Source organism: Melospiza georgiana, chromosome 20 (genome assembly GCF_028018845.1).
Source record: "Melospiza georgiana isolate bMelGeo1 chromosome 20, bMelGeo1.pri, whole genome shotgun sequence".
NCBI lineage: Eukaryota > Metazoa > Chordata > Aves > Passeriformes > Passerellidae > Melospiza > Melospiza georgiana.
The window spans coordinates 1,522,627-1,545,770 of NC_080449.1; the positions used below are offsets into that span (position 1 = coordinate 1,522,627).

General features: G+C 44.9%; 1 protein-coding gene across 2 annotated transcripts in view; it reads left to right on the plus strand.

The window, feature by feature from the left end:
- DPP7 (dipeptidyl peptidase 7) overlaps window positions 1–23,144 on the plus strand; it is a 39,613-nt gene that overhangs the window by 13,992 nt on the left and 2,477 nt on the right. Inside the window, exons 3-11 of one of the 2 annotated variants that reach the window (XM_058038168.1) lie at window positions 1,721–1,860; window positions 3,337–3,500; window positions 8,296–8,431; window positions 11,728–11,809; window positions 18,949–19,115; window positions 20,239–20,299; window positions 22,099–22,217; window positions 22,301–22,457; window positions 22,774–22,838. In XM_058038168.1, coding sequence (XP_057894151.1) covers window positions 1,721–1,860; window positions 3,337–3,500; window positions 8,296–8,431; window positions 11,728–11,809; window positions 18,949–19,115; window positions 20,239–20,299; window positions 22,099–22,217; window positions 22,301–22,457; window positions 22,774–22,838 — 1,091 coding nt within the window. The remainder of the gene's footprint in view (window positions 1–1,720; window positions 1,861–3,336; window positions 3,501–8,295; window positions 8,432–11,727; window positions 11,810–18,948; window positions 19,116–20,238; window positions 20,300–22,098; window positions 22,218–22,300; window positions 22,458–22,773; window positions 22,839–23,144) is intronic. The other variant, XM_058038169.1, reaches the window with a different exon arrangement.

Genomic DNA, 23,144 nt, shown 5'->3' on the forward strand with positions numbered 1-23,144 from the left:
GTGGCTCGCAGGGGTCCATAGGGTGCCTGTTCGGGTGCCATTTGTCGCAGAATGAGGCCTTTGTCGGGGATGAGCCGTTTGTCGGTGAGGGGAGACTCGGACACTCAATATGAGTGATAGCAGGTTCCATTTATTGAAGAGAGCATCAAACACTTATACAGCAAGTAATAAGCTTATGAATATTCTGTAAGCCAAGCGATCTATTGGTTAAACTATACCATCAACTCTTCCTCATTCCTTTGGGCCTACATTCCCTATTTCCCACATCTCTCTGTCCGCTTGTTATCATACCCAGCTAGGCCCAAGGACATGCTATCTTGCAGGTGCAGAACTTGGAATTAGCCACGGCCTTGTACTTTTCCAGTCTCTAGATAGCTAAATTCCCAACATTTTCCCTGTGAGCAGGGACATCTGCTTCATGGTTACTCCCCAGGGGTTGAGTGAGGGAATCTCTACATTATCACCATTTCCATGGTAAATTACATTTGACTCCTAATCAATGCTATTTCTTTTGCCTGTTTTCATAAAGATACCTTGATATAGTGCGCTGTTCTATGGTTTACTGTTATAGACTAGTAGTTCTTTAGTTTTATACTGTGTAGCTAGTAGCTAAGATCTTCTGGTTAAGATCTTTTGTCTGTTATCTCTTGTCTGTTTAATAAATAATCCATTTTTATTAGTAGATCTTATTTGCTGTGATTAGAACTGTGAGCCAGAGTGATTCCTTAAATTTAAAATGTTACCAAAATTTGAGGCTAAGGCAGGGCTTGTCTGAAGCTTTCCCTTGTCTCGTGACTGGAGCCCCTCTACTCTGGAGACAGATTGGGAGAGTGGGTTTGTTCAGCCTAGAGAAGAAAAGGCTCTGGGCAAACCTTATTGCAGCCTTCCAGTACTTTCAGAACGTTTGTGAAAAAACGGGGTGGGGGAGTAGCTTTTTGCCAAAGCCAGTAGTGATAGGACAAGGGGCATTGGTTTGCAGTTGACAGATGGTGAATTTGGATTGGACATAAGGAAGACATTCTTCCCTGTGGGAGTGGGGAGGCCCTGGCACAGGCTGCCCAGAGAAGCTGTGGCTTCCCCATCCCTGGAAATGTTCAAGGCCAGATTGCACAGGACTTGGAGCAGCTTGATCTAGTTGGAGGTGTCTTTGCCCGTGGCAGGGGGCTTCAACTGGATGGTCTTTGATGGTCCCCCCCAGCTCAAACCATCCTATGATATGTAATTTACAACTTTATACCTCACAGCAGGAGTATCAGAAGGACACAGGCAATTCCCTAATGTCAGTTTTGTGTGAAGATTTAGCAATGTTTTGTGCAAATGTTTTGGAGCGAGTTGAGCTAAAAAGGATATATAAATGGGAAATCGCTCTTTTGGGGGGCAGCTGTCTGCAAAGGACTTGCAGAACTTGAGATTTTAGGTATTTTTCAGGCAGAAGTGAAATTTTCAGGCCATGTAGTGATCTTATGGAAGCTCTTATTTACCCCCACCCAAATGAGAGATTTCTGGAGCCTGGCCTTCCTAACACTTTGTGTCCCAGATCAGGTCTCAGGAATCAGCCTGTTCATGGAGTTCTTCCTTGTTAATCTCCTGCCCAAAATCAAAAATTGACTCATTTCATGCACATATTCTTTGTTGTGTTTTGGGGGGTATTATGTGTTTTTTGTGGGTTTTGGTTTTGTTTTTATTTCAGTTTTTAATTTCTTTCTTTCAATTGCCTCAGCAAAGTTCTGGAAGAAAGGATTTGGACCCATCTTTTTCTATACTGGCAATGAAGGTGACATCTGGACTTTTGCTCAGAACTCTGACTTCATATTTGAATTAGCAGAGGAACAGCAAGCACTTGTCATTTTTGCTGAACATGTGAGTATTTTAGTCATGCATTCTTTAGAGTCCTGTTCTGTTCAGTGTTACCAAATTCAGCTTTCTGCAGGTCTGGAATAGTGGTACCATTTCTTCCTGTGGAGCTGAGTCAGACCTGCTATAATCTTTCTCCCCGTAATGGCAGATGTTCTTTTTGTAATCATGGCTTTTGAGTAATTTTTTACTATACCTCCCAGCACTCCAGGATACAGAGTGTGTTGCCAGGCTTGCAAGGGTTCCTCAGGGGTGAAGAGATAGACGAGAATCTTGACTCCATGATCAGAAGGATGGATTTATTAATTTATTATATATATTACATTAAGACTATACTAAAAGGAATAGAGAGAAAAGTTCAGAAGCTGCTAAGCTAAGAATAGAATAGGAATGAATCAACAACAGAGCTCTCTCTGATTCTGTCCCAGAAAGAGCTTGTCTTTGATTGGCCCTTAGTTGTAAACATGGAACATGGGCCGATCACAGGTGCACCTGTTGCATTCCAGAGCAGCAGATGACCATTGTTTACATTCTCTTTCTGGGGCCTCAGCTTCCCAGAAGAGGGAAAAATCCTAAAGAAAGGATTTTTCACAAAAGATGTCTGTGACAGAGTGCTGTTTCAGTACAGCCTGTGCCCTGAATGATTTGTTTTTGTAAGTAGTTTCTCTTACAGGGCTTGCAAGGGTGTTACGGGTGAAGAGAGAGGCGAGAATCTTGACCTCATGTTCAGAAGGCTTGATTTATTATTTTATGATATATATTACATTATGTCTATACTACAAAGAATAGAAGAAAAGTTCTCAGAAAGCTAGCTAAGCTAAGCATAGAAAAGGAATGAATAACAAAGTTCTGTGTCCAGGCAAAAAGCAAGACCAGCTCTGCTGTGAATGGTCAGTAAATCCAAACATCCACCTGAGAACAATCATGAATCCACCTGTTGCATTCCACAGCAGCAGATAACCATTGTTTACATTTTGTTGCTGAGGCCACAGCTTCTCAGAAGGGGGAAAAATCCTAAAGAAAGGATTTTTCACAAAAGATGTCTGTGACAGTTTCTATAGGCCTTAAACTCCATGTTGGAGTAGAGAGATACTTTGTTTGGATAATATTTAATCTCTCTACCCTGCAAAGTCCCAAGCCAACCTTTTCCACACTATTAAATCTACTATCTGTCATCTTAGGCATGAAGAGATTATCCTGTTCCCTTTTGTAGCTGGGAATGTCAGGAGAGATACATGTGCTGAGAACCCACTTGGCACCCACTGAAGCAGCTGTAATGTCCTGGCCATCCACTCCGTGATCTGTCCTGAAAGTGTCTGTGTATTAGGTGCAGGAGACAAGGCACTTCCTCAGTTATGGACAAGTTAGAGGATGTCTCATACTCTGTTATCTCTTCGTATTAGTGCACACTTAGCCCAGCTCTATGGTGAAAGTAGAGAAGACCCATAGGAGTATTGCCATAGTGTATCTCTTTCATTTCAGAGGTACTATGGGAAGTCTCTTCCCTTTGGAATTGAGTCAACACAGTTGAAGAAGACTGCTCTGCTCACCGTGGAACAAGCCCTTGCTGACTATGCAGTGCTCATTACTGAGCTTAAGCAGCAGTTTGGTGCTGCAGACTGCCCTGTCATCGCTTTCGGAGGCAGGTAAGTATTGTGTGGACTCCTTCCCTTCTCTGCATCCTTTTCCAGCCAAAGTTATGCTGCTGTAGATCTCCTTTGCTGTCAAAAAAGTTCTCAAGGCAAAGCTTTAAGCTATCATTTTGAGAGCAGATGTGCCTGTGCCTCAGCTGCCATGAGCTCATAACCAGGTCCCACTCTTCTTTCCCATCAGGAATTAGTCTCCATTTGTGGTTGCTTCGGAGAAGCAGCCCTGACTGGATGTTTCTAAGCTTCTTCGATGTCTGAATCATCCAAAGCTGCAGAAAAAAAAAATAGCTTGGAAAGAGTAAAGGGAAAATAGCAGCCTTGCTAGCGATAAGCAATGTGATGGTGTGCCAAAACCTGAGAAAACAAGCACTAATTGGGGTCCCTCAATCTGCTTTCATGAGGTGTTGTCTAGAATGAACCTCACCTGAAATGTTTCTACACTAATGCATACAGCATAAGGAACAAACAAGAGGAGCTCAAAGCTTAGGCCCAAGCCCAGAAATTTGGCGCCGATAGCAAAAGTGAAGTCTGGTAGGACAAGTCCTGTGACTGGAGTGCCCTGTTGCATGGTTACAGGCTCTTCAGGAGGGATAGGGCGGAAGAGGTGAGGCAGTGTCATTGTAGTGGATGGGATAGAATGTCTGAAGCTCATAGTTGGCAATGGCACAGTTGAAAGCCCAGGTAAGAATCAAAGGACAGATAAATAATGCAGATGTCACTGCGGGAGTCTACTTTGGATGTCCCAGACAGGATGATGAGGCAAACAAATGATTCTTCAAGAAACTAAGGATGCTTTCAAGTCAACTTCCCTTGTCCTTATGGGGGACTTCAGCTTGCCAGAAATCAGCTGGGAGAATCACACAGTACAATCTAGACCAGGAGATGCCCTGAAAAACCCAGCTGACAACTTTATGGCACAGTTCTTAAAGGAGCAGAATTGGAAAGATACCCTTCTTGATCTACTGCTTGTCAACAGAGAGGATTTTGTGAGCAAAGTGGGGGTTGGCAGCTGTTCTGGCCACTGCAACCATGAAGCAATCGAGTTTAAAATCTCTTTTGATGGGAGGAAAAGTGCCAGCAAAAACCTCAACTCTGGCCATGAGGAGAGACTTCAGCACACTTCAGGCTGCTCAGGGAATTACTGAGTAAAATCCCCTAGGAAAATGTTTTTGTAGGTGATGGGGTCCATCTGTGTTGGTTACTTATTAAATATCACCTGTTAAGGGCAAAGGAATAGCAATTCCCAAATGTTGAAAGTCAGGCAGGTGAGGCAGAAGACCAGCTTGGCTAAACAGGCATCTTCTCTTGGAAATAAGGTGAAAAAGGAGGTTGTATGCCCAGTGGAGGCAAGGTCAGGTCACATGAGAAGAATATAGAAACACTGCTCTTCCTCTATAGGGAGAAAATTCATGTGATTAAAGGTTAATTTGAGTTGAAATTGCCAAAACTGGAGAATGATAAAAAGAGGTTTTTAAGTACATTAATTGTGAAAGGCAATGTAGAAATAACATTGGCCTGTTCCAGGATGAGGATGGTCACCTCACAAACAGGGACAGAAACAAGGCAGAGGTGTTCATTGCATTCTTTGCCTGTCTTCACCATGGTTGACAAAAGGGCCCCAGTGCCTTGAGATGGAGGACCATGAATGTGAGAATAATGAGCTCCCTGTTGACCCTGAACATGTGCAGGATCTGCTGCTCCATCTGGATCTCTACAAATCTGTGAGGTCAGTTGGGATTCATCCAAGAATCCTCAAAGACCTACTGATGTCATTGCAAAACCTGTCTTGATGATTTTTGAGCAAGCTTGGGAATCCAGAGAGGTTCCAGCTGGCTGGAAGCTGGCAAACATTGTCCCAGTTTTCAAGAAGGGTAGGAAGGAGGACCCTACAAACTACAGGCCTGCCAGTTTCACTGCAGTGCTGGTAGAATCTGAGAAGATCATGGTAAATATTATTCTGGGAGATATTGAAAAACGACCTGGACAGCAATGCAGTCATTGGTCGCAGCTAGCTTCAGGAGGGGAAAGTCCTGCATGTTGAACCTGATTTCTTTCTATGATGGGGTAACCCATCTGGTTAATCTAGGAGAGCCAGTAAATGTCATTATTTTGGACTTCAGCAAACCTTTTGGTGCTATCTCTTCCAAAGATTTTTCTGAGTAAAAGGTCCAGCATATGATGGATGAGAACTGGCTCACTGGTTGGCACAAAGAGTTGCAGTGTCTGGGGTAACACCAGGCTGGTGTCCAGTCACTAGTGGGATTCTGCAGGGCTCCGTCCTCAGCCCTCTTCTCTTCTACATCTTTATTAATGACCTGGATGCAGGACTTGAAGGAATACTAAGTCAGTTTGCCAACAGCACTAAACTGGGAAGAGCCATTGACTACTCCCTTGAAGGCAGGGAGGCCCTGAAGAGAGACCTCAGTAAGTCAGAGAGATGGACAATCAGCAACTGTATGAAGTTTCCTAATGGCAAGTGCTTGGTTTTTCACCTAGGATGGGGCAACACTGGCTGTGTGTATGGAATGGGGAATGAGAGGCTGGAGAGCAGCTGTGGGAAGGGACCTGGGGGTCCAATGGCATATTGGATGTGAGTCAATAGTGCCCTGGCAGCCAGGAGGGCTGTGTCCTAGGGGGCATCATTGCTGGCTGAATCAGGGTGTAGTTATCCCACTGTGCTCTGCACTGAGGTGGTGTCACCTTGTTTAGGGTACCACAATGTAAATACGTAAATACATTAAGCTATTAGAGAGTGTCCAAAGGAGGGCCATGAAGATAGTAGGGGGTCTGAAGGAGAGGCCTTATGAGGAGTGACTAAGATCGCTTGGTTTGTTCAGTCTGGAGGAAACTGAGGGAAAACCTCACTGCCCTCTTCAGTATCCTGTGGAGGGATAGCACTGATCTCTTCACTCATGACCAATGACAGGAATCAAGGAAACAGCATGAATCTGTGTCAAGGGAGGTTTAGATTGGATATCGAGAAAATGTTTTTCACCCAGAGAGTGTTTGAACACTGGAACAGGATCCCCAGAGAAGTGGTTATACACCAAGCCTGTTTGAGTTCGAGAAGAGTGTGAACAACACTTCCAGGCACAGGGTGGGATACTTGGAGTATCCTGCATAGGGCCAGGAGTTAGGCTTAGTGATCATGATTGGTCTCTTTTCAGCTCAGCATATTCTATAACTATGAAAATGAGAAATTCCTCCTGCAGGATCGGAACATTTTACATTGGAAACACAGGAAGCTATCAATTGATAAAATATTCTTTCAAGGTGCCACACAGCTTTTTATTAAACACAACCTCTAACAGCACCCAGCCATTTTCATTGTCTGCCTTTTCATAATTCTGCTTCTCTTTGGTTCTTTCCCAGAGTGCTCATTGTGCTGCAGCTGGGTGGATGTGATGTCCTTGTTTCTTGATGGATCCCCTCTCTTGTAGTAGAGGGGTGCTTCCTTCCAAAAATCTTCCAGAAGTGCAGGGCTTTGAATTCAATTGCAGTGAGCTAAAAAGCATTTGGCACAATAGTTATCCTTAAGCCTTCAGCTCGTTGCGGTGTGGTGACGGAACTGTTGATCTCACGGAGGTTTTTACTGTGATTATCAGGACAGTAGCTAGAGTAGAGAGGCCCAGAAGCTGTCCTGGGATAGGAAGATGGGAGAGGGATACATCAAAACCTCCTAGCTGGCTGCATGTTAGACTGCAGCTCTCTGTGTGTAATTGAGGGCTCAGTGTGCAGCAGCCCTGAACACACTAAAACCAAATGAAGAACACTGAAATATGGCAGTGCTGGAGAAGCACAGCATTTCCTGGGAGATAAAAACCAGACCACTTCTGGTGCTTATAACTGTGCCAAATTAACCTGAAATTACTTGCAGGAGGTTTCAGGTAATGCCAGTCTCCAGGGCTAGAGAAATGCAAATTGCTTTACACATGGGTGTTGTGGGAACGGTATTTACTGAATCACTTGAGGTGGTACAGAGGGAGATTGAGTGCTTTTAAATTTGGAGTTAGACCAGGTTTAATCTGTGTTTTGGGGATGTCGTTTGCCACCCCCAATGGCCTCAGAGGAACTCTGCAACCATTAGCAAATTAATGACTTCTGTCATCCTGGGTCTGTCTAGTAGCTTTTGATCCATGTGTAGATTCTTGCCCTGGCACTGAAGCTACCAAGGTAGCTTTGACTTTTCTTGTTGCATTTGTTAACTTTTCCCTTTCCCTGTATCTGTGCTGATCAGCTACACAGTTGTTATTTGGAGAGGAGGGAGAATAGCCTTCACTTTCCAGGACACCTTTTGCCAAAACCCTGGCAAAGTTCTGACTAGTTCTAACTAGTTCTTGTCATCCTGTATGCAAAATGTACAGTGTGTCTTCTCTCTCTGAACAGTGAGTGCTTCACTCAAACCCTGCTTTGCTCTGCTGTGAAGCTATTGGTACATGCTCAGGATGGTGCAAATTTAAATACTGAAGCAGGATTTACATTTGTCTACAGAAGCAAACTGAGCTGCTGTGTTCCCACCAGAACTGGTGTGAGCATTTGGGGAAAGGCCAGTAAGAGCACTGTGTGCTGGTCATTGGCCATAACTGGATCAACATGAGGATGAGGCACAAAGCATCACATGTATCCATTAACATCATCCGTATCACTGAGCATGTGTGAAAACATGAGGCATCACAGATATTCATGAGCTTATTGTTACCTTGGTTTAGGTGAGCCTGTGAATGTTGGCCTGAACTTCTGAGTTATTGCAAGCTGTCTTTTAAAGGAAATAACTGTTGTCTCTCTTTGGTAGCTATGGAGGAATGCTGAGTGCTTACCTGAGGATGAAATACCCAAATGTCGTGGCTGGAGCATTAGCTGCCAGTGCTCCTCTGCTGTCTGTGGCTGGGCTTGGAGACCCCACCCAATTCTTCAGGGATGTCACAGCAGTAAGTAGCATCTCTTTTCAGAAGCAATATTTTCTTCCTTTAGGAATGCTTTTTCTTTTCTAGAATGGTGTTTAAATAGATATCTGTCCTCACGGCATCACTGCTAAGCAGGGAGTGCAATTAAATGGTAACCTGAAAGGAAAAGCAGTAGCTCCAGCATGGCTGAGCACTGCCTCCGCTTGGGCAGCTCAGGGTTCAGAGGTGCTGCTCCAAGAAGCACAACTCCATGCCAGTACCACTAAGAATTGACTTTCCCTTTTCTAGTGGCTTGACTGTATTACAGCCTGAAATTTTTCCCTTGTGCCTGGCTGAACACCTTTTGGATAATTTATTTTTCAAATCCTCTCCCAAAATGCTGTATTGGTACCAATGATTCACAGCATCTCCTTAGTCCAAGGTGATTCCATTTCAGTGAAGAACTTGGAAATCTTAATTTCATAACTAAAAATGTGCAAGGTGTCTCAGGATCACTGAAACTAAAATTTAAATGTGGCTTTTGCAGTTTAAGGCCAAGAAAAGTTGGTGTTAGAACTGACTTTGATTTATTTTATAAGGAAAGAAATGTACTAGCTAGTTGTACTGAAATCTTGTGATGGTGTCTGTTCTGCCTCTTTTTTGATATAAATTTCTAGATCTGGGTGACACAGATGGCTAGTCTGAACTGTCTTTGTTGTCCCGCAGTTGGAACTGAGGTCTGTGCCTGGTGCAGGAGCCAGTGAGCACACAGAGCTGAGACCTTTCATGCTTTTCTGCCCAGAATTATTTGGGGCCTTTGAAGGCTTTTATACAAGTTACAACAAAGAAGTTGCACAGAACTTGTTCACTAGTCACCTTAACTAATGCTTTTCTGCATGTTCTCCAGTCAGTGTCAGTTCACTATACCAGGATGGTGTGACATTAGCATGGGAGATGTCTCAGGGGTGATTTTTACCTTGCAGCTTAGTCTTAGTTACCTTTGGGCCACCTTAGCATTCTTCTCCCCATCCCTCTGGTCTGGAGGTGATGCATCTTTGTTGACACATTCTTGTCATTCTTCTGTTACTTTGCTATTGTTCTCCACTTTAAGGACCACACCTGTGTATGTAATTTGTGGTCTCTTTGTTCTTATTTATATACACTAACAACTTGTTTCAATGCAGTGACTTACAAAAGAGATAGCTTTACCAGTAAGTGTAAAGAAGAGACTATTATATTAAAATAAACACATTTGGAACTCCTAAGTGCATAAAAGAATAATAGACATCTTGTCTTAGAGTTACACATTTTCAAACAAAAAATGTAATACCATTTTGTATGGAAAAATTCACAGCACCAGGGGTTTATGTCCAAAAAGGAGACAGAGGAGTCCTGTAATTTTATTAGAATAAAGGAAGAGGCCATGAGGCATTTCCCATGGGGTCTTTCACATGGTTTGGGAATGCAACCCCCTTTCCATCCTAATTTCCTGGGTGCATCACCCTCTTCCTTTCCCCATTGGCTGAGGTACTTGGAAGGTACAGAGTTCCTGAATCAGCTACTCTATGTCCCCCTTTTCTGTGCGCCTCTCCTTTTTTTTTCTTTTATATAGCAAAACACTGTTCATAATTCTATTAAGCCTTTGTTCTTTTTATCAAAGTTCAGGAATTTAACATGGCCTTGGCTGAGCAGCGGCCCATGTCAATTAGTAACATTTTCTAGAACTGGTAGTTTCTTCTGTTACTTCACTATCTATAAGTCCCTGGCCCTATCTACAAGCAGATTAACAGTCTGTTTGTAAAGACACATTCATCTTATTCCTTTCAATTTAGTCAGCTAACAGGCCCCAGTGGGAATTTCCTTTCAGCATCCTTGTCTTGCTTCAACTGTAAATATGCTGGGAGTCATAAAACACCCTCAAACTTAGGGTGTGAAAAAATCTTTCCAACTAATTTAAAAATCTTTTCATGTGAAAAGACTTTCCGACTAATTTAAAAATCTCTTCTCTCTGCAGTAGTAAATCAAGCTCTGGGCTGAGCTCTTAAGCAAGCACTATGTGGTTTCAAAGTACTCCCTTCCATCTTCAGTGTGGATGTTGCTCTGATTTGCAATTTATGCATCTGAAATCTGATTGTTCTTCTTGCTGAGAACACCGATGAGAGCTGTTAATCCCAATGAAGGCACAGGGAATGACTGCAATTCCTCCTGCCTCTGCTAAGCTGAACTGTTTCTGGTCTGTAGGGGTCCTCATGCCAGACAGTGCTTGGCAGCAGCCCAGCAGTGCCTAGAGGAGAGCTCAGCCATCACAGCAGCCAGAGCAGACCTGCTCCTCTGTCCCAGGCTAAACTATTCCCACACTCCAGTTAGAGCCATTAGCAGGTGAAGATCAATAAGCACATCCAGAAGGATTTTTGCAACTCCTAAAGGGATGCCCAGGTAAACAGTGAAAAACTCTAAAATTATTCTTTTAAACATAATTATCTGACAAAGGCAGAATTAGGAAGAAAAGAAAGGTGCCAAATCTATTTTTTAATTGAGGGTGGGTCTTTATAAGAAAAATGCCTAGCTAGTGATTTGTGGTTACTTACTTTGCTCTAGCCAGGTAAAGAGACCTCAGAAGAACCCTAATAATTCTTCTTGTTACAAAACACTGGTTGCCAGCAGACCTAATCTGCCTTACAGCTTGAGAGAGGAGAAAGAGCTTGAGTTCTTTGGGCCTTCAATCACAGAAACAACTTCATCCACCATAACCAGTCACAGCTCTTCAAACCTAACTTAAAGTGCTTTTTCAGGATCAGTAATAGTTTTCCTAAGAAAAAGAACATGGTAATTTGGCAGGCCACTAGCAGGCTTAAGAAGAAAAGCAGATCTTGGTCTTGTACTTCCAATGCATAACTGACTTCTCCTATGGTTCCTTCTCACAGGCAAAGTGCAGTTTCAAGGACTCAGCTCTGTGTTTAAAACCAGCAAAACCCTTACGACCCTTGCAGCCTGCCTCTCTCTCTGAGGCATGCTGCATATTCTCTTGCTGCTTCATGCTCAGTCTGATGCTCCAAGAAGGGCAGAGTGTTGTGTCTGACAGGTCATCCCAGCCAGACCTGGTGACACAGCTGCTGCTTGGCCTGAGCTGTCCAGAGTGTGGCTTCTGCAGAGACATGCTGACTCTCTGAAAGACAAGGCAGAAGCACTGGTGTCACTGCTAATGGAAATGCAAATGAGGTGCTGAGCAGCGGGCCAATAACCCCTGTCATCTTCTGGTCTTTCTGGCAGTTCTTTGTGTTGCAGCCTCCTAAGTATCTCCTGTGGGAAACTGTCATCTCGTATCTTTTCTGTCCCTTCAGGATTTTCAGAAGTCCAGCCTAGGCTGTGTCACAGCTGTCCGTAAAGCCTTCCAGCAGATCAAGGACCTGTGCCTGAGTGGAGGTAAGAAGGGAGCCCTGCATATGGCTCCCAAGGGCAGCCAGCATTCCCAGACATGGGGGGAAAATGTTGATACTGCTTTACCTCAGCTAGTTGTTCAGATAAGTCAGTGCAGATGCCCATATGGCTTCCTTTTTCTGCTTGTACTGTGACCATGTTCACAGGTGTTTTCAGGTGAAGGGAAGAAGTGAGAATGTTGACTCCATGTTCAGAAGGCTTGATTTATTATTTTATGACATATATATTACATTATAACTATACTAAAAAGAATTGAAGGAAAGGTTTCCTCAGAAGCTAGCTAAGCTAAGAACAGAAAAGAAAAGAATGATAACAAAGGCAGCTCTCTCGGTCTCTGTCCAAGATAGCTCCATTTTGATTGGCCATTAATTACAAACATTCAAGATGGCCCAATCAAAAATCCGCCTGTTGCATTCTACAACAGCAGATAACCATTGTTTACATTCTTTTTCTGGGGCCTCAGCTTCCCAGAAGGGAAAAACCTAAAGAAAGGATTTTTAGTGAAAAAGATGTCTGCGACACTTGTACAATTTATATTTTTCTTTTATTAACAGTTTCAGTTAGCATTAAATTGGTAACTGATACTGAAACATAAGTGTGATGTTACATTTTATTTAAATGATACGCTCTGTCTCACCCCTCAAAAATGTACCATTTATTCCAAGCCTGTCATCCTCCCCTGAAGTATCATGAATCTGTAATCCCATTGGCCAAAGTCTTATTCCGCACCCACCTTGAATCTCCCTGTTAAGCTGCATGAGGGAGACCAGGCTCTCTTTTGGCCCTTTTCTCCCTAGGCCCTTCCCTTCCTGAACCTTCCCTTCTCTGTCCTGAGCCTTCCCTTCCTGGAACCTTCCCTTCCCTATGCGTGTGGTGCCCGTACCCTGAGCACCCACTGGTCCTTCTTCCCCTGCCCCCCTCCCCTCCCACCACCCCACTGCCCTGTCTCTCCTTGCAGTAGACCAGCTATCACTTCTGCTGTTGTCCTTGTCCCTAGAGTGGATGTAGGTTGCTAAGCACCACCCAGTGCAGCAGCAGCAGGGACAAGAGACCTTAAATCACTAAAAAAAATAGATACTTGAAGTGTTTAGTTTTTTAAAAATCTTTCCCTGTAGTCCTGCCTTGATGTGTGTTGGAGTCATCATAGGAGGTTCCTGCATGCTGTTGGGACTCCTCTTTCCTAAAGACTGTCCTCAGAGTGTGAAATACCCCTTTCCCTGGCCCTGGTGTGGGGTTTTGGGGAAGGGGAGAGGCAATGTGTGATCAGCACTTCTGCTGGACTCCTCCTTGCTCGAGGCAAGCTGCTACTCCCCCCCTCCTGTAATAGCTGCACGCCTGTCCAGACCCAATCCAAGGCAGATCCAGCCTTTCTCAGCTGGCTGTTTCGGGAGTGGGGGCAGGGGAAGGGTGTGGGCTCCATGCACAGAGCTTCCCATGCTTCCCTTGCTGTGTTGTCTCCTGTGTTAGTCATGTCCCCCTACCACCCCAGAGCCCCACCTCACCCAGCACTCTGATGGGCCCTGGGGTGGGAGAGCACAACTGTCCATCAATAAAGGGAAGCTGAAGCATTTGAAGGGGAAAAAAACAAAACAAACAAACAAACAAACAAACAAAAAAACCCCCACAAAACTAGGGAGAAAAGGGCCAAAAGAGAGCCTGGTCTCCCTCACACAGCTTAACAGGGAGATTCAAGGTGGGTGTGGAATAAGACTTTGGCCAATGGGATTACAGATACATTATACTTGGGAGGATGACAGGCTTGGAATAAAGGGTACATTTTTGAGGGGTGAGACAGAGCATACCATTTGAATAAAATGTAACACCACAGTTCACCCTTTTTTTTTTTAGAAAGAAAAGATTAAGAGAAATATGACAATTAACGATTTTAAAATGAAGCAGTAATTACACCATTTTGCAGCATAAAAATAAATACAATTGCAGTGAGGATTATGTTTTAAACAGTCCATTTGACTTGATGTTTGCCTTTGGTGGTAGGTAGTGTTCAGTACTGAAAGGGTGCTAAATAGTTTGGTGGGGAGTAACCTTTTTTATTTTTCTGGAATAGTAAGGAGATTGGTAAAAGGCAAGGTAGAGTTATTTTAACACGGCACAAAGATAAAATGAGCATTTAGTTGTAATAAACAGGTTATGTGGGTCCATATGGGTGATTGCTTAAATAGCTTCTGCCTTTGGCACTAAGCTCATATGAGAGTTTTGGGATTGGCCTTTTCAGCGTGACTGGCCTAATAGTGTCACTTTTTCTAATTGGCTTTTCGGACCACCACAGCCGCCCCTTTTAGGCTGAGGCGCCAACTTCTGCTCCCCCTCTCAGGGACAGGGAATCACCTGGAGCCTCCCTGGACTCCAGGCAGGTTTGCGGCCTCAGATTCTCACCCTTTGATCTGAGCTTTACTGATTCTTTCACCTTCCAACTGGTTTAACCCAGAAGACTCCCTGGATTTAGGTCTTTAAAAGAAAAACAAAAAGAAAAAAAAGAGATTTGGCATCAGCTAATACCTATACTCAGGGAGCATTCACCATAAAAACCATCAAAATACTTTCCCAGACACCATTTTAGGTTGTTCATTTAGGTTCTGAGATTCAGCCTCAGAACCTACTGAGGACAGCATAAACCCAACAGCAATTTTGATTCAGCAGTCTAATACTATCTGAACACTCGCTATTGAAGAAGCAATCAAAAATTGCTTCTCATTGGATCTACCCTGTGACCTGACAGGCCTCTGCTTTCTAAAACTGAAAACAGGACAATCTGCAGTATGAATACACATTTAAACTAGAAAAGCATAATTGTTAAGACTACTTCATGGGAACAGGAGGGAAATGGAGAGAAGACAGGTATTGGATAATAATAATAAAAAGGTTACAGGGTTTTAGGATAAAACGTTCTAGCTGACGAGCTCTTTTCAGCTCAAGTGGATAGGGATTGAGAATTGGGGAGGTTACGGGGAGCCTGGGACTCCACAAAAGAAAAACCTTTTCAGGGTACCCTGCGCCTTCAAGCAGTTTGCTCCCAGTGAACTACCCAAAATAAGGAAAAAAGGGGTATGGATTGCAGAGAAGGATATTATCCTGCTCTTGGAGTAATAGGAGAAGGAGATCATAAAGTAGAATTTTCAATTCAATGATATATACAAGGTTGTGAAAACTGGTATTACAAAATTACTTAAGCTTTGGGTTTTGGTTTCTTAGCTTCGTCTCCTTCCAACTCCTACCCTGTGGGATTTGGAAGGTGGAATGTGGGAACTAGGAGTTGGAGGGGGGGTTGGTTCATGAGAGACAGGGAAGGGGCGGAGTATGGGGGAGAAAAAGCGGGAAGAAAGGGATTTTGGGGAGGAGAATTAGAAAATGGTGCCATGCCATGTGGCTGAAGCAATCTTGGCTGACACATGGTCATGGCTATGTTGGAACTCTAGGCCATGCAGCCACAGCATACAGGGTCGTAGCCATGTTGAGGCTTAGCCGTGTGGTTGCTGTGCCGGGCTTAGCAGGATGGAGTGTATTCCCAGGGATTTGTTTAGGGGAAGGTGTGTTAGGGATGGAATTAGGAAGAAGGAACAGTGACGGGGGAAGAGAGTAAGACTGAGGAAGGAGGTCACGGAACTGACAAAAGCAGGTTTGGGGAATATGGGGCTCGGGCAAAGCTGAAATCTGCTTCCTCGTCTGGTGGCTCCCCTGCAGAAACTGGTGGGCCTTGGTGCCTTCTTTCACCACTGCTGTGGTTCAGGGCTCAGGTTTGGTGGTCTGCACAGCCTGTCCACTCCGGGCAGGGGGCAGCAGGCTCAGCCCTGCCACCACAATGACCATGCTGTGAGAGGCAGGCAGGATGCACTCCATGTGGCTTCACTGGGTGCCTGGGCTGCACTGGCTGGTGGTGGTGGGATGGTGGCATGGTGTCTCACGGGGCCTCTGCGTAGTGGTGGTGGGGCCGCAACTGCAGCCCAGCGTAGCCACCCCACAGTGCCAAAGTGGTGTTCTGCAGGGTTCTGCGCTGTGCCTGTGGGGTGATGGAGGTCAATTTTCATCTTAGGGTTGTCGGTGCTCGAGCCTCATGTTGGGTGCCATTGTTGCTGTTCATTTGTGGTCCCTGGGAAGTCCCCGGGGGACCCCTAAGCCGTATGTTCACTGGTAACAGCAGGCAGGCAAGGAGACTCCACGCAGCTTCTGAGGGTGCTAATTTGATGAGGTTTTATTGGGGGTCCTACCCCCGGGAGCAGCATGGTTTCTGAAGGAGAAGGGGGAAAGGGGGAGAGAGGGGGAGCCTAGGGAGAAAAGGGCCAAAAGAGAGCCTGGTCTCCCTCACACAGCTTAACAGGGAGATTCGAGGTGGGTGTGGAATAAGACTTTGGCCAATGAGATTACAGATACATGATACTTCAGGGGAGGATGACAGGCTTGGAATAAAGGGTTCATTTTTGAGGGGTGAGAAAGAGCATATCATTTAAATAAAATGTAATACCACACATAAGTAGCTCTGTGGGGCTGTGGTGGTTTGACAGGAAATAGGTTTTCTGAGATGCTGTGGTCAGGCCAGTGGGTGCTCAGATTTTAATCCTGGCACCTGGTTTGGCCACTGGGGCATTGGATCCGCCTCTGAGAACACGGGGGGTTAAAACACAGCTCTCCCCTGGGAGGCTCTCTTTGGATTTCCAGCAGGAAGGGTTCGGATCTCTCTCCCGGCCCAGCTGCTGGCTGGGGAGGGGAAAGCGGCCGGGGAGAGGTGGGCCTGCCCCCCCCCGCGGGTGGAAAGGTGGAAGAGAGAAGTACCAGGAGGCACTGGGCAGCCCCCGCCACCTCTTCCCCGGAGAGAGAGAGAGAGGGAGGGAGCCGTGCCTGGGACTGTTATCTTGGAATTTGATATCATGTGCTGCGGGCACATCGTGAAGGGGCAGTGGGGGAGAAGAGGAATCTGGCTGGCCGCTTGTAGGAGCTTTTAACCCTTTGTGGGCAATGAAAACTTTACAGAACATTAACTGTTCCTAGAAGAGAGATAAGAGTGGAAGATGAAGAAGGAATGGGCAAGTGTTGAAGGTCTGGGCAAGGGCAAGATGTCAATAGAGAAGAACCTTGGGTGGAAGAGATGATGGAGTGGCATTTTTGCTGGACTCTTTTTGTATAGCCATGGACAGAACCACGTTTCTTTGTGATACAGAGACTGTATTCCAGGGAGGGCAATGCCCCAGAAGCAAGAGGGTTCAGTGTTGGTGCCCCTCGGCTCCAGGGCGTGAAAAAATTGGGGGGGGGGACAGATGTCCCGAAGGAGACACTGTGCCCTTTTTGGAATGGGACAAGGCATCCTTAAAAGACAACCCTAAAAGCAACTCTGGTCCGTGTTCAATGGTGAGAGCACTGGACATGAAAGGAAAAGGTCACCATGGCACAAGAAGGACTCCTCTCCTCTTGATGAACTGAAGATTGATTGTCTGAAGGGTGGTGCCGGACCAAGAGTTGGTGATTTGGGGAATGTATTATATTGGAAATTTGGTGGGGGAGAAGGGGAGATGGATTTGTAAGGTTTTCATTTTCCTTGTGTGTTTCCTTTTTTTTTCTTGTAGTTTAGTTAATAAAGTCTTCTTTATTTCTAAGTGGGAGCCTGCTTTGCTTATTCCTGGTCACATCTCACAGCAGATACCAGGGGAAGTGTATTTTCATGGGGGCACTGGCATTGTGCCAGTGTCAAACCATGACAGGAGCTTTGCACAGTGTTAATGAAATCATTTTTTTGCACCAAAGTGCAAAACCACTTGCAGGTATAAACCACTTGCATAGTATTTATATTTAGTAAAGCCATGTTTCACCAGATACTTGTCCTTAATATCCACACCATGAAAAGCTGTTTTGGTGGGTATGACAGCTGCATGACTCAGCTCACTGGACCCATCTGAGAAATATGTGGAGGCAGTCTAGGTCCTGAAGCAATCATCCAAGTCCCTTCCATCTCTGGTCTTGGACAGTTAGGATAGACTGGTGAAGACCTCTGCAATGGCTCCTAAGTAGGCTGGACCAGATGCCATGGGCTGATGCAGCATCTCCTGGAAGCCGTATGTGGTGTTGGGACAGATGTAGTGGCTTCTGGGTCTGTCTTGAGCCCTGGTCTGTCATGCTGTGTGTCAGGAGCTGTGTGACTCCCAGCTGCTGCTGGTCCTGGAACTGCCAGAGGAGCCCAAGGGATCCTTTTAGCTTTGGGTAACAGCAAGAAGAATGCTACTGTTAACCAGTCAAGCTCTTTGAGCTCTGCCTGGGGCAATGCTTCCTGCAGCTGGGTGTAAGGTGGTCATATTTAAGGCTTCAGCCCTCAAGTGTGTATCCAGAGTCAGGTCCCAGGCCGTGGGTTTCCAAGCAAAAGCAGCCATGCTCTAGTAGTCAGCTGTAGAATGGGATGGGGACAGGATCTGTGACTCCAAAATGTGGAGGATGAAAATGAAGGGAGCAGCTTTCTGCAGCAGAAAAGCAAAGGTGTATGGGTACATCTTGAAGGAATGTCTTTAAAGATGTATTTCCTGACTCCAGCTGACCTCTGCATCCCACTGATGTTTGAAGGCGTGTCTTGAGATCTTGAGAATCTTGAGAATCCTTTGTGAGGACTGTTCTCATCTGGCAGTTCTTACTGTAGATACACCCTCCTCCCAGGAAGCTGCACTTAATTTTTTTTTTTTTTCCCTGGGGGTGGTGGTGGTGTTTGTTTTTTTGGGACTGGGATTTTCGTTTTGTTTAAAAAAAAAAAATTAGTTGTTTTTTTTCTTCTCTCTGTCAGTTTTTCCAGCTTTTGAATCTCATTGGTTCCTAAATGTACCAAGCTGCTCTGCTCACTGTTTCAGCTGGGACCAATTCTGTCCTGGCAGGTGCTGATTCCTCCAGGCTCCCCAGGGAGCTCCAGGAGGGGCAGAGCTTGGGCTTAGGGCCACACAAGATTGTGACACTGCTCAGGGAAGCTATGCCTGAATGTTCTGTTAATGGGTGTAAATTTAGATGCAATGTGTCCTTTCCCCTAAAAACCTCCTCTTACGTTACAGCATCTTCTTACTCCTGAGTGAAACGAGATGCTGAAGCTTGGTATTACTTTCCTCTGTTGAAGTTTGCGTCTTTTATTTTCCTTTCTTTTGCAGCCTATGATGAGATCAGCAGCAAAATGGCCACATGCAATAAGATCTCTAACAAGGAGGATGTTTACCAGCTGTTTGGTTTTGCTAGAAATGCCTTCACCATGATGGCCATGATGGACTATCCATACAAAACTGACTTCATGGGTGACCTCCCTGCCAATCCAGTGAAGGTGAGGACATTGGTGTGAGTGGGTGAGTGGAGCTTAGGACACTGTCAGGCAGACACCATTGGTGTTGGTCACAGGGTGACCAGTAGTGGTGGAGTTGCAGCCCTTCCAGTCTGACAGTAAATCTACATAATTGAAACTTCTCTGTGATGGTGACTGCTGAGAGGTTTGCTGGAGTTACTCCTATTCTGCTCTGACTTTACCTTGGACACAAACACCTGTGCAAGCTTGTTGACTTCAGCTTTTAAATACTAAAAGCTTGCAGCTTTAAAAAAAGAAAAAAAGTAGTTCTGTTGTAGCCCATCTCAACATGCTTTCAGAGATGTATTTTTCTTGGTGGGTAAGGATGAAGATGTGAAAATCAGGCTCTTTTGAAAGTATTATCCAGGAAGCTGACATACCTCAGGTATAATGCAGAAAAATACCTGCTGCTATGGGGGCTGGGAAATGGGTGAACTTTCAAGAGAATCATAGATGGCAAAGTGTGGGAAAAGGGCCAAGTTCTCAAGGGTTTACAAAGACCTCTAAGACACCAGCTGCTTTTGAAAGGTACCAGCTTTGATCCCAGATCACCAGAGGCTGTTGCAATTCTCGTTGTCTTCTGGTGTCTTGTCAAGCCCATGGGACTTCCTTTGCCTCTGGCTTTGTGGCATTTAGGGTTCTTGTCCTACCTGGAGCACACTGTGCAAGAGGTCTCAGGCTCTTCTGCACTGGAACTCTGGACATGCTGCCTCTGGCTCCACCAGGCATACAGTTTCCTTCTAGGGTCTGTTTAATGACCTCTAGAATGGAAATAATTAGTCTGCACATTCTCCTCAATCCCTGAAAAGGACATTCAAATATTCTGATTGTAGGAGGAACTGTTGTGTACCACTGTGGCTCCTCCACAGCTCCCTAACTTGGTGAAGGAACTGTCTGCCTTTGTCCTGCCTCATTGCTTCTATGTATTTTGTTGCTACAGGGGAAGAAGCTAAAAACTTCCAGACCTGTTGCATTAGGCCTTTGGAAAACTACTGAACCATAAAATATGTAAATAATAATTTTATTGAATCTTCCAGCTTAGCCCTTCCACAAAGCAACTGGTAACTGTTCTGTCTGCCATTTGCCTGTAATGTGTCTTACCCAGGTTGGCTGTGAACAAATTATTGCCCATAAAGACCCAATTGAAGGCTTGTCTGCTCTTGTTGGTGAGTTAATATTATCAGTTTAATCTTTTATGTACCACCACGTGTTCTAGAAGCACCTATCAGTAGACCTGTCACATTGCTGTGTCAGGGGAGCTAGGATGACTCTGATCTCTCTCTGGGACATTTTGCCTCCTGTTGATTTTGTCTGTTGGGATGTCCCACAGTGGCCCATAGGCTCATTCTCTCACCTTCCCCAACTTATTCTTGTCATGTTTCTCAGGCATTGAAGCCCCATAGCCTGTTGTCTGTCCATGTGATGTGGACTTCTGAGAATCTTAGTTCTTTTGTAGAAGTTTACCCATACTCTGGCTCCAGCAGTCATGGGCTCCGTGCACATTCACTGAAGGAAGTTTTCTGGTCTCCTTGTTGAGAAAAAGTCCTGTGGTCTTAATCCAGGGGCAAGGCAATCTTAAATACATCTTGTATACACACATATACATTTATCTGTGTGAGCACTTATTTTGTCAGCCAGCAGCGTTTGTAAGGAAATTATTAATAGAGATAAAATTCAAAGAACTTTTGAAGAGTTCCTCATAAAATCTCTCAAGTTGCTTATTAAAAACGAGTTCTACCTTGGTCATTATTCAGAAAAACAGGTTCTGAGTGGCACCAAAAAAAAAATTAAGGAATTCTACCAAACTTAATGGAATTTAGTATGACTGGGAGCCAATTTTTTTTCCAAATGATGTACATGCTCCAAGTCAGAAATATACCAATCCTTAATCACTGCTAAAGATATTTGGCTGGCAGCTAGAAGCTTTCTTAAAACACTAATATCTTGACAAACCTATCAGATCTACTGAATGTATTCACATGCTACTCCTTCTGTGAGGAAGAGTGGTAGTCTTGTTTCTTTGAGATGAATAAGCCAAGGGTGGATTTCTTCCTCCCAGTTCTAGGGGTGCACCTCATGCCTCTCCCTGTCTCCTCAGGTGCATTCACTTGGTGGAGTTTAATCATACAAGAGGAATGATCCACCATAACTTTAGGTGACTGGCTTTCTTCCATACTTGACCCTCTGTGTCATACAGAAAAAGACTTTTTTCTACATGTGCTTCATCAGCCCACCTCCTGCCAGGTAGAGTGTAGTGCCATGGGCTGTGATGCAGAATTGGCAACAGGTGAATAGGGACAATGTGAATGGAGATACTGATTGCTTCCAGGGCAATAATACTCCATCTCCTTAATGTGAATCCATTCCTCTACCTGCAGAGAACCAGACTAGCACTTATCCATCATATCAGGTCTCAAATGGTACTGCTGTCACATCAGGTTTGCTTGGTTCATGATAAGGAAAACTAGTGTCCCAACATCTCTTTGAACATCACAGGGCTCAGGGTGCCAGAATTTTGATCCACATTTAGCAATCAGAGCCTCAAAAGAAATTGAATAAAATGCCAGAATTACATGGCTTGGAAGGAGTTTTCTTCTTGAGAAATCAGAGGAGTAAGCTGAGCAAGATGCCACAGGGACCTGCTCTACTGGGCATAGCTGAAGCCCTGCTTGCCTGCTAGGCTTTTAACCCATTACAAAGGAAATTGTCTAAACAGGACAATATTGCATTGAACTGGGGACAATAACCAAGTTTGTGTCATCTGAAGGAATTTGTCAGCCCCATATGAAAGCTTTGCCATAAAGCTGGATTTTAACCTTGCACAGTTCCGGGCTCTGTGAGTTCTGTCCCATCCTTGCACACTCACGCAACCATTGGCTTGGTTTTGGCCATGTAGTTTCATGTGGGAGATGATGGGTGAGACAGCAGTTACTGACTGGTTTTGTGCTGTGTTCCCACCTGGCAGGGGTGTTCTACAACTCCTCTGGCTTGGCACAGTGTTATAACATATATCAGCTGTACCAGTCCTGTGCTGATCCCACGGGCTGTGGCATCGGTTCAGATGCAGAAGCTTGGGACTACCAGGTAAGAGGTTAGAGACACCAGCAGGTTTCAGCTGCTATCCTGTCTATGCCCCTGCCCCATGGCAGCTCTTGTATTTCTCTTAGGTTTGTACTGAGATCAACTTAACGTTTAACAGTAACAATGTGACGGACATGTTCCCTGAGATGCCCTTCACTGAAGCTATGCGGGAGCATTACTGTTGGAACAAGTGGCGTGTGAGGCCGCGAGCACACTGGCTGCGGACAAACTTTTGGGGGGAAGGTGAGTTGTAGTGATTACTTGTCCCTCTGTGTTACCCTGTAGCTGTCTCCCTGTTTCCCTCTGTCCAGCTGAGCCCCATGAAGACAGGCACAGCACACTAATGAGTCCTGGCAGAAAGTCACAGCCTTGTGCTGACTTGAGCCAAACAGACCTTTCTGTATCTCTTTGGTAGAGAAGAAGATAACATAAAAACTACCAGTAAATTGTTCAGTTATTTGATGTTTTCTGTTATTGGCATGTTTGCTGCCATAGCCAAACACATTTGGATAACTGGGCAGGAAGGAGACCTCTCAATTATGAACTCTCTGAATTTCAGACCTGAAAAGTGCAAGCAACATCATTTTTTCAAACGGAGACTTGGACCCATGGGCTGGAGGTGGGGTAAGCTTGTGCATTCCTGTACCCTGAACACAGAGCAGCCTTTGCAGGTGACATACTGCCCTCCCTCCCTTTCAGAGCAGCACTGGTAATTCAGTTTTAACCTGAGTTTCTGTAAGCAGCTGTTTCATGATGAACCACTGAACCACTGAGGGCTCTTGGGACACTACACTGAGTAGTGTCCATCAGCCAGGAATACTGATGGAACAAATGTGGCTTCACTGGTGCAGGCACGGCAGGACCTTCCTTACCCCACACCCAGGGTCTGAATCACAACCTGGTGTGTTTCTGTGTTCACACGCAGTTTCA